The 12,314-nt window shown below is 37.2% G+C and overlaps 1 protein-coding gene across 1 annotated transcript in view; it reads left to right on the top strand.

Moving 5' to 3' along the window:
* The window catches only part of LOC134536673 (uncharacterized transporter slc-17.2-like), a 74,654-nt gene that overhangs the window by 25,533 nt on the left and 36,807 nt on the right, over positions 1-12,314 (top strand). The window contains exons 2-3 of the mRNA XM_063376508.1: positions 3,259-3,488; positions 6,494-6,727. Of these exons, the coding sequence (XP_063232578.1) occupies positions 3,259-3,488; positions 6,494-6,727 (464 nt within the window). The remainder of the gene's footprint in view (positions 1-3,258; positions 3,489-6,493; positions 6,728-12,314) is intronic.

Below are 12,314 nucleotides of genomic sequence, written 5' to 3'. Positions count from 1 at the left end.
AAAATGAGTAACTAAGCTAAGTTTCAATCGGTTGAAAGATTTCAAGTCAATCGTAATGAGTCAGTCAGTGGTATTTCGCACAAATATTTTTTTTTAAAATTAAATAATTTTACATAAAATAATAATTAAATCTTTACAGAAATATGCCTCGAATTGAAAAAAAAAAATCGATCTAAGCGATGCCCGTTGCATGAAGATGCAGAAGGCATAAACAATGCAAAATCCCGTTGTCATGGAGATGGAGTACCCACTGTAATGTGCTTAACCACCCTTGTAAGCTGATTTTCGGAAAACGCTGTCATTAATCGAAATAAAATGTAGCCTATATGTAAAGTTGGACAAAGTTACAAATATCAATGCAGTAGTTTCGGAAATTAGCCCGGACAAACATCGTGACACGAGATTTTTATATATAAAGATTTAATTCTGTTTTGCTACACTTGAATTGTAAAGCCTAAACTACAACAGCCCGTCACATCCGTCCGTCAGCCGCCAAGCGATATACAACTGCACTTCACTTCACTGCTAGGATTTTGGCCTTGAGCAGTATCCGTTTAGCCAGAAATATCAATTTCATTATTCTTTTTCATCATCTTTTATCGCAAGTGTATATTTGAATAAGTCTCAATTTTACTCCCATACCTTACCCGGGACTCGAACCCAGAACCTCTCCCACCATAAGCCGGTGTGCATCCGACTACGCTACGGAGGTCGGCTGGCTATTTACAACACTCCGCTCGTCCATCATAATATTTCTCCATGTCAATGCTGACAACTGTTGAGAAAACTTAACAATTTGGGGGGAAAAAATTGTCCTATGTAATTATATTACTTAAACAATTATGCAATGTAAGTACTTGAATCTCATTAAACTCAGAGTTTTTTTTTCGGTATGTATTTTCACATTTCCAGAGTTACCATACGTAATTATAATACTTCCGTGACTTAGACCATTTTTGATTCAAAAAAGAGCTTCAAAATGTGTCCAAACGTAAGCTAAGAAATGATTTTGGAATCAACTAAACAATGAAACAAACTTTAATACATTTTAATATAATATTTTATATGCAAACACCTAGACGACATTAGGAGGTTATAGTTTCATCCGTTCACCCGTCAAAAGTATAAAGTTACCAAGCTTTAGACGGACGAGTGAATGACATTTTTCGGTCCATCTTATTGGGTGCAGGTCACGTAATTGACAGACGGATGACGGATGGACAGGCTATTGTAATTCCGGCCTTAGTTGCTAACGTCCTTATAATCAAATTATACAGCAATTATTCTATTGTCATGCCGTTAACTTATTAGGAATAAGTTTGTAAAGTGCGTACGTAAATTCGTTAAGTTAACTTATTATTTTTATTTATATATATATCTTTTTGGTTTATTTTGTAGGTATTTGAATATTGTAATGTGAACTAACTTAAGTTAATTGAAAGAAAAATTACATATCAACAATAGCCCAGGTTAAAAAATTAAATTTGAGACTATTCTATTTATTTACTCAAGAAATAATTAGTTTTTGGTGTTTATGCAGTTTTTCTTAAAAATCTGGAAGAACACCCCCCGAAAAAAATTCCTGGGTACGCCTATGATATATAGTATGTATGTATGTATGTATGTATGTATGTATGTATGTATGTATGTATGTATGTATGTATGTATGTATGTATGTATGTATGTATGTCGTAGATAAACTCCGACACCTTTTGACCGATCACCATGGAAGTTTGCACATCGAAGTGGTTTTTCATGGAGAAAGTTTTTATGCTATCCATTTTTTTTCGTAACTCGCCGCTAGATGGCGCTGCAGCGCATCAACTTCCAAACCTTTCAACCGTTCGCCATGGGTAAACAGAAAATCATAGGTCATAGACATACAAACAGTAATTGTGTATCATTTCTCTATGTACACCACACTGTCATAGAGCGCTATCCATTTTGCTTTAACTCGCGTACAATATATCACCCTGTGTTCTGCCCGGGCAACGCCGTGTACTGCCGCTATGAATAACTATTATTATTTTATTTGCAGGCAAATTAAATTTGTTTTAACGCATAAAAATGAATTTTTCAATTCATTTGAGCCACCTGGAATCTTACTCCCCAAATTGACGTTAAAAATTGTTTCGTCAATACTGCTTCTTCGGAATCTGAACACGCCAAAGTGATGCAACGGAACCAGACTTCCCGTGGGGAAAAAAAAAAAAAAAAAAAAAAAACGGATGTCAAATGTGATTGAAGCAACAGTAACGGCAAATGTAAAGGAGAAGAAGCTGTGCTTATTCCGCGCATTCCGAGTCCTCGCCGAGCTGCCCCTCACGTTCAAACGTCTGCAATTTCCCGCGCGTCTTGCGTCCATGATGACAATGCACAAAGCTCAAGGGCAGTCACTCGCGTTGCCGGATTAAATTTAACAAACCCATGTTTGTTTTTTTCCGCATTGTCAACTATATTTTACGGACGATAATTTTACGTGATAACGTCATTAGAAAACATTGATGAAAAATTGCATACTTTTTCATTTTCAAATATTGTTTACAGTTTTTGCAAATTTAATTTAAATAATTTGTTTAAATATAATCACGAACAATTTGTTAAAAAAAAAAAAAAAGCCCGCCATAACCTGTTTGATATTATAGAAGATTTTCTCGCACGGTGGTTTGGCCGTATACTTGCACGCTCGGCTCAGGCGGAACGTGACAATGAGTCATGCTTTTTCGTGCGTGCAGTCGGCGTCATCGATTTAAAAGACGTTATCACGTCAAAAAAAACTAATTAGTTTAATTACATAACTGTTCTTTAAGGTGAATTATTACTAAAAAAAAATTATGTTTAGTTTATACTAATAAATATAATGAAATCTTATCACTTTTTCCAAATGTTTTTATAACTTATTATAGTTTCTAGGTAAAATACAAACCCACCATTTTTAGATATAAGGGCGACGTCTGCCAAGCGCGGCTCCAGAGGAAGGGCGCAGGGGGCGACAGCCCCTTCCGAGCCCAAATTTTACTTCTTATTTCTTTGTAGGGAATATTAATGTTAACTTAAATACTTTCGTTAATGTGCTAAACTCTTCTTTCAATCAAAATTTGTACGAAAATACTAAATGTCAGTATTCGAGAGCATATATTTTGTGAATATCCCCAAGGGCAATGTCATCCTGCTGTGTGCGAGAGCCCTGCCCGAGAGGTGTTCCTGGCAGTCGCGCATGTCGGCGGAGCATGCATGCACGCATGCACTGTGCCGCAGGGAAGGACGGCACGACCGGCGCCGGGGGCTGGTGCCGGCGCGTGCCCGCCAGACACGTCATCATGGGCGTGCTGGCCTTCAAGCTGGTGCTCGTCACCTACATCGGCGCCATGTCGTCGCTCACGGTGGTCGCCATGGTGCGGCCGCGCAACGCCTCCAACGCCTCCGCCGGGGGCGACTGCCCCGCGCCCCTCGCCCCCGTCAACGCCAGCGGGCCGCCGGACGGCCAGGTCAGCTCCGCCAGCTCTCCCGCGCGGCGGCTGGTTCAGCTTCCTTGCAAAACCCCTCATTGCTAGAGACCGGAACAATTCGTGAAATCATTTCGCGACAGGCTAAAATACAAATAGTTATGCCTCAGTGCTGCCTCTGCTATTGGCTCACAACCAGGGCCGATGCAAGGTAAATTGGCGCCCTAGGCGAAAAACCTTAATGACCCCCACACCCCTCACCCCGCCGGACACCCCAAAAAATTTTTCCTTGCCTCAAAATACATCCCGTAAGCTTAAGATTATGTAAACAATCAAATGTAAGCAGGCTTGTGTTTTTTTTTTACTTTTTTACTTATTACAAATCATAAACAGGTCACCGTGGACTTCAAATAATTACTTATATCAATATAAACATTCCAAACTGTTACAAAAATCCATTTTCATCTAGTTTCAATAATTGTTAAACATATGATATCAGCTGTTGTGTGTCGTGCTGCGCCGCCCCCAGCTACTTGGCTCCCTAGGCGGTTGCCTAGGTCGCCTATATGGACGCGCCGGCCCTGCTCACAACTCATCTGGATGACTCTGGGCCAATTAGAAACACCCGGCCAAAGCTGTATCGAATCACAGGCTGCTACGTTGGGACGTCTCAAAACACAGCAGCAAATGAGTGGGCGACGTTTGACCGAGTGTACTATGGAGTTCATCCTGCAGGTCATTTTTCAAAATGACTTAAAATTTACTTATTTCGAGGGAAAAATTCCTATTTATTCCCTCGTAAACATCTGGACGCTAAAATTTCCTCAGAGAGGCTTGAATTCTTTAAAATAGCAAAAACTCAAGACTCTGAGTCATGACCTTGACTTTGACTGTCAACTTGAAACATATTTACAATATTTAATTCCTTTACGATTCAGGTCCTCAGTTCGATTCCAGGTGGACGCACTTGCAAAAAATAATGGTGACAAGTCCTTTCTCTACTAAGGCAGATATTACACTAAATCGTATGGAATCATGGCGGCCATCTTGGATTCTCCATTATAATTTCGTGTGCTGGACAGCACTCCGTCATATTAGTTTAATTTTTAGCCACTGTAGTGCAGTAGTATTTATAACCAGACCATTGTGGCATCCGCCATATTGTAGGCCATGTGGGATGCCATCTTGAATAAATATAATCATTTTCCAAGAAATCCAAAAAAAGTTCGAAAATTCTTTAAAAAAAAATCACTCAATAATATTGATTGAATTGGTGTATATATGTCCTCGTTTCGGTTCTTGGTCCATAAAAATGTAATTTTAGCTTAAAAAATTAATTAAATATGGTGAAAAATCCTAAAAAAAATTTTAAATACCCGTCAGAAATTAAATAAAAATGGGCAGGAATCGCATCAGCATTTAAAAAATGGAAAGATTCCAGTAATCTCACATTCGGAAACAGCATTACCAACAGTGGAAGTTTTTTTGCATGCATTACCAATTTGCTGTCCTACATGAAATCTGGTTATATTCCAGCTTGGGTGATGTCGTTTCCACATGCTATCCTCTTTGTTGTAGCTTCCCTTCAAGGCTCAAAAAACGAGAGATCCAGTGGTTGGAGTGCTTAAGTTGTATAGCTGGGCAAACAAACGATAACAACATCTTCCTTTTCAGCAGTTGCCAAAAAATCTAGGGCACTTACGTGAGAAGCATGTCCATCAAGAATAAGAACTGTTGTTCATGTTGGTTTTCTTGGTACATAATGTTCTACAAACCATCGAAGAAATAGTATAGCACTTGTATAGGAGGATTTTAGATTACCAGCAGGTAGCTCTTCCCTTTCTTAAGGTGTTAACAGGTGTGGACATTTATAGAACCTTAATTTGCTAGCATTTTCCTGGTTTGTTAATGTAAGGGGATCCCTATTCATTAACAGTAAAAATGCGACCTGGTTTGTCCATTCGATTATATTATTTTAACACCGACTAGGATTCTATAAAATGGCATGAATCGTCACGATTCATCCCTGCACCTATAGCAATAGAAAGACCTTCGGCTTATCTTAGCTTTATTTCAGTATTTATTTTGAGAAATGAGTTCAGCCAAGAATACACTGCCATTTCAGCTTCCCTATAAAACTTCTGTTCAGTGTTAAATTTTTTGGCTAACTTGGAAGCTAAAACACGGACTCATTCTCGAAAATGCCTAGATATTTAGCAAAATTAGTATTTCGGAAATTAAGGAGCAGATATAGAACATTGAAGATGCCATATTGGTTTCAAAAAACATAATGTAGTAATAATTTTCAGTCGATTCCTTTCCAAAATTTCGCTTCTTTGAAGCATAGTATAGAATTTAATGGAATGCCTGAAGTTAATATTAAATGACGGCTACAACTAGTTTTAACATATGAAATTGCATTAAGTATTAAGTTTATTTCTGAAAATTACTGCAATGCAATAATACTGTCAATACACACTATGTTATGGATTTTGAAAATGACTTAAGGTGATATTTGCTTTAACGATGGCAAAGTCTTTATCTTAATATATATAAATTCAGTGTCCTGATGTTTGTTTCCAGCGAACTCTTCACCAAGTCAACCGATTTCGATGAAAATTGGCATTTATGTGTAATTTTTTCCAACTTGAGAGATATGATAGTTTTTATTTCGATTAATGGTCTTAATAATTTATAATCAATAATAAACTGATTATCAATGTTGATTGGTGTTTAAGCCCGGGAAACAGTGGGTACTTCGTCTCCATGACAACGTTGCGTGTATTGTTGTATTAAGTTTTTGTCAAAATCAATTAATTTTAATTTTATTTCATTTATTATAACTGTAAATAAGATATTTGGTCTCATTTCCCCCCACCCCCCAATTAATACAACCGTGCGAAGCCGGGTCGGGCAGCTAGTATATAAATAAAGAATTTGTTATGGCATAAAATTTATTGTACTAGTATGGCACTTAAAATGTTACTGTCTCTCTGTCTCTGAACAGTTTAAAATAGTTGTTGACTACGCCTTGTCCACGGTTGCAGAGTGGCGAGTTCGACTGGGACGAGATGACCCAGTCGTACATCTACGCGGCGCCCTCGCTCGGGTCTCTGCTGTGCCTGCTGCTGACAGTCCGCCTGAACGAGGTGTGGGGCCCGAAGCTGGTGGTCGGCTGGTGCATGGCTTCCACGGCGCTGCTGGTGGCGCTGGGGCCCGTTGCTGCCAGGACCGGCGTCTGGGTCTACATAGCGCTCCTCTTCTTGCGGGGGTGTTTGGGCGTGAGTACTAGTCTGTCATCTCATCTCTACATACTGGCCTTCGGAGCATGTTAAAGACAGCACTGCTGGTGGCGCTGGGGCCCATTGCTGCCAGGACCGGCGTCTGGGTCTACATAGCGCTCCTCTTCTTGCGGGGGTGTTTGGGCGTGAGTACTAGTCTGTCATCTCATCTCTACATACTGGCCTTCGGAGCATGTTAAAGACAGCACTGCTGGTGGCGCTGGGGCCCATTGCTGCCAGGACCGGCGTCTGGGTCTACATAGCGCTCCTATTCTTGCGGGGGTGTTTGGGCGTGAGTACTAGTCTGTCATCTCATCTCTACATACTGGCCTTCGGAGCATGTTAAAGACAGCACTGCTGGTGGCGCTGGGGCCCATGGCTGCCAGGACCGGCGTCTGGGTCTACATAGCGCTCCTCTTCTTGCGGGGGTGTTTGGGCGTGAGTACTAGTCTGTCATCCCATCTCTACATACTGGCCTTCGGAGCATGTTAAAAACAGCACTGCTGTTGGCACTGGGACCCGTAGTCTCCAGGACCAACATCTGGCTCTACATTGTGCTCCTCTTCTTCCGGGGATGTTTGGGTGTGTGCACTAGTCTAGTGTCTGTGCTATAAGCCTATTCCACTTCTAACTGACTGCCTATAGAACAAAAGACATAATGCATGGCGGCTACAGAGCTCCTGGTGGCACTGGAAACTATTACCTCCAGATCCAGCGTCTGGCTCTACATATCTCTCCTCTTCTCGCGGGGATGTTTGGGTGAGAGTACTAGTCTAGTGTCTTTGCTATAAGCCCAATCTATTCCTACATACTGGCCTTCGGAACAAATGACTTGGTGCATGTTAAAAACATCACTGCTGTTGGCACTGGGACCCGTAGTCTCCAGGACCAACGTCTGGCTCTACAGTGTGCTCCTCTTCTTCCGGGGGTGTTTGGGTGTGTGCACTAGTCTAGTGTCTGTGCTATAAGCTAATGACGCGTGGCTTCCAGGAGCAGTATCTGGCTATGCAAAGTGCTCTTTTTTTTTGAGGTGTTTGGGCGTGAATACTTGTCTGTTATCTCCACTCTAAATAAATTTTATTTCTTTGTGCTGGATTTAAGAACAAGTTACAAGAGACTTGGTGCACGGTAGCCATTCTTGGAGTAAAATGTGATGGCATGATAGTTTTTAGTAATAATAAAATATTTAAAAAATATGTGTGTGTTCTTATTACGCGCGTTAGAATTTATACTTACTTGGCATAATACAAACTACCCTTAATTTTGCACACATATAATTAATACATACTCAATTGTTGCCCCCGGATAGAGGAAACAAGGGAGGTAGTTAGAGCGACACAAAACTGTGTTGTGAGAGTAGCAAGAATATTAACATGAAATACCGAGAGAGAGCAATAAAAATGTTAATACGATATACTCAAGTTGTCTTCGAATATTAGTATTCGTTATTGGATTGGGCCCGCTTGAATATACCAGGTGGCTGCCAACACAAAAAAAGAAGACATGTGAACAATTAACATGATGCAAATGTAGCGCTTCCGTTAGTCGCCGATGTTCTGCTGATGGTCTGCGGCTTAAGGGGCCTCCCTAGTAGCATCAGAAGTTAGCGGAACACTATGTTTTTAAAATAATGATGGGACTTTATTAATCGACACTACGAATCTGAAAATTTTTCACCCACGAGAAGATAATACACGAATTGTCTGTATAATTTTACATTTTTGTTTTTTTCTATCAAAATATGAAATAAAAAATCACCAACTTGTCCAACTTTGGGGCCATTTTATACTGCTTAGGAGAATGACAGAAAAAAAGTACAAGTCTAGAAAAAAAGATAATTTTTTTCTGAAGAAATTCATGTATTTAAAACATATAGTCATCGCTTTGAATTCCGAGATATCTTTTCCACAATTTCCGCAAATCCTGAAAGTTTTCCACCGTCTCGTGCTGCCGCTCGGCGAAGCCAGCTCGCAGGCCACACAGCTCAGGTAGCCGGGTGGAGGAACACGTGGCCGGAGGGGAGGCAGGCTACCTGTGTGTGCGTGCGTGCGTGAGAGGGAGACAACCCACAACCGGCACCGGTAAAAGATAATCCCGTGACCGAAAGAAATTCTCAGAATTGCTTTTAATGTGCCTCGCCACAGTACCATGTGCTCGACTTACTCTGTGACTATATTCGTGTATCTCTAAAACATTGCTTTTGTTTAAACTACAAATATCCTAAAGCTTACCATACTAGATCATGTATTACGAAATAAAGTATTGAAACTAATCAATCAACACATTGAAAGTTGTCCTACAAACTATTTATTGGTGGCTTTACAGTCTCGCTAGCTAATTCGACAAAATTTATATTTAATTTTTAACATGAAAATACACTTCATTGTTTTTCCTTTTATTTTTAATAAAAATTCAAGAAACAATTATTATACCACCCAATATTTTTTTAAATTATTTTAGTTTTCCAAAATAATTTTACACATCTTACAATGCCGGGGAAAAATTTTATACTGGTATTAACCAAATTAATTATTTACAAAAGTTTTGATACTTAAAAATGTAGGTTTTATATAAAATGTATTTTAAATTAAAAGAAAAATCGTATTTTGAAAACTAAATGTCATTTTGCTATGCTTTATGGTTAGATAGATATCTGATTGCCTGCACTGTTTTAAAAATGTTCATGGGATGATATATAAAAAAATAAAAACTAGGGAAGTTCTATATTAAATAAGCTAGTCAGAATTATGTAAATGTTCCTCCTGGCGCAGGAATCACGAGGAGGATTGAAGATGAGGTCAGTGACCGATCGCTCACATATGTAGTTATGGATGGTACGTTATTAATTACAAAATTCAAAAACCATTTTGAAGTTAAAAAGTATAATTAGTGGCAATGTTTAATAAAGATGACGTAAATTTTCAGATAAACTTATTTCTACAGCTCAATTAATTAATAAGGGCAGGAAATAAATTTTTTACAGCTATTATACAAAATTATTAAAAAAATTTAAACCACAATTAATTTATCCAAAAACCAAAATTAAGTAAATATTGCCCACACATTACAACATCCACGAAAGAACCTTGCAAATTATTTTTGTTATATGCATTATTTTGCATTCAAGTTCTTTATTTTTTTATACTTCACCTACTTATAATTGTTACATATTTGGCACATGGTCCGTCACGCCCAATTAAAGGGCCTGAATAAGTAGAACGCGTTTCTGATCAAATTGCACGCCTGTTACTTTACCTGCAACCCGGAGCGGTGTGAAATAAATTATTGTACATTCGTGACGTTGGCAATCAACTTAAATATTTATGAGTTAAAACCAAACATAACTATAACGGATAATCAAAGAAATTTTGAAATTTTGAAAGCTTGTTATGTTTTTATATAGTACACAAAGCAGTTAAACCATAAATTATTTGTTGTTGAAAAAAAATAATCCTTAACCTTTCATGCTTTTTTCATTTATTTTTATTACCAGATATTTCCGTTTAAGTAATACTTATATATATAACAATATAGCAATCTAGAAAAAAATTAAGGTAGCCTTATTCCAAATATAGACGTTAGTTAACTAAGAATATAAATTCGCTTTACAACCACAGCTTGTACACAAGTAAAAAAAACATGGTTTTACTTACAGGCCGTATTGAACGTAGGGTAGGTTTATGACAAATACAACAGCAATAAACATATGGCTGAGTCTGCTTTCATGTACACTTTTTTTTTAAGTTATCACTTTTAAAGCGGGTAAAGGGTACCTATCAAGTAGCTTAGCATTACCCAAAGTGAATGTCGTGCTCCAGAAAATGTTCGAACTATGTAATATTTGTATCACTGTTGCGTTACAGACCTGCAACTTTTTTCAGTGCGCGATGTCACTCTCATGTAAAAATATGCCGTGTTTAGCGCAAACGTGTTCGAATGAATCCACATGGAGCTGCCAAAGAATACCTATCGATGTCGGCAACATACATAAGTATACAAACCAACGTTTACAAGTGTATTCATACGTAAGTATAAAACTGGCGGCGGGCCATGATGCAGTTGGTTCTTCGCGTACAGTCCACTGACGGGATTAGAAGCGTCAAAGATCTTATATGGCTATTCTGTAAACTTGTATGTCATTTCACTGCCTGCTTTAGACAAACAACATCCATTACTTTTAGCTTTGGCTTGAAAAGAATTACTCCGGCCTGCTTTCTTATATTACTTATTTCAGCTCCTCGTGCGACCAGTGTGTATACCTAATTTGTCCGCGGCCTTATCTTTGGGTGAAAGTTATTTGTAAGGGAAGTTGTATCGGTAATGTTCATGTATTACATAACAATTCGACTTAGATACGCACATGTGTTTTTAAAATATATGTTTAATAACTTGCAATACAAAGTATGTGTTGAATTTCATGTATTGAATTTTTTTTTACATTATGTACGAACATAATAATCACAATATTTCATGAGAAATTTTTAAAACATTTTACAAAGTAATCTCTAATTTCTTCCACACCTCATGGTTAACCTTACTATTTTATTTCATGTTTCAGTTGATTTAAACTGTTTGGAATCATAATATGACGGACAATGAAGAATATTAGTTTCAGTAAATTTTATGAGATGATTTACTTATTACATTAAATATACCTCAATTTTTACCTCAAAGGAAAATAGTTGCATATAATTAAATGATAAATATTTGTTTCCCATTAATATAGTTTATGAACATAACTTATTGTTATAATACCTACATTAGTTAAATTGTGTTTTTGTAATGCTCTCCTATTTCAGTAAAATTTTGGGCAAATTGAATAGCATATAGTCGATCTTTAACATAAGCTTTTGGAATACATAAATATAATAAATTATGTTCTCGTGATTTTAACAATTAAATATTTCTTCGCATGAAAAAATTAATTAACTAAAAAATATTTCAGTAATTTATACTTAAGGACTAAAAAAATTTATTTTTATAATATAATAATATTGTATGTATGTATACTTTTCTGAAAAAAGTAGATTCAAGAAAACAAATTTTCTTTTTTTTAATTTTGTTCTTGAACTTACTTGACAAGCGATATTGAACTTCAACTTTATACTTTCGGTATAGTACTTTTCGATTTATTTTCTCCAAACGGGAATTAAAAGTAAAGAATAAATAACATTTTCCTCTATAATTATTGCAGCCGTATACTGAAAAGTTTAACTTTCCTTTATTTGCATGACGCGGAGCTCCTAACTACACAAAATTTTTGTTATTTATTTTGAACGTTGTATTTATGTTTCCTTACAAACTTAAATGAACCTCTTAACATTTAATTTCATCAAAAGTTATACAATATAAGTATCAAGTTAAAATATTTTTAAGTGTAGTTGTGGCTATTTTGTTGTTGAAAATGACACTCTTAAGTTTGAATGAAAGTGAGATATGATAAAATTATGTTTGTAGTTAAAAACAGATAATTCATTTCAAATTCAATCTTTTGTTACATGCATATTTCCAAATAAATTTGACAATATATTAAATTCTATGCATTTGAATCTATTCGTATATTCTGCAGCATTAATTCCTATAAGCA

Source organism: Bacillus rossius, chromosome 11 (assembly GCF_032445375.1).
Source record: "Bacillus rossius redtenbacheri isolate Brsri chromosome 11, Brsri_v3, whole genome shotgun sequence".
Classification (NCBI taxonomy): Eukaryota; Metazoa; Arthropoda; class Insecta; order Phasmatodea; family Bacillidae; genus Bacillus; species Bacillus rossius.
Note: the sequence above shows the minus strand (reverse complement) of the source record. Positions and strands in the feature narration are given on the sequence as shown.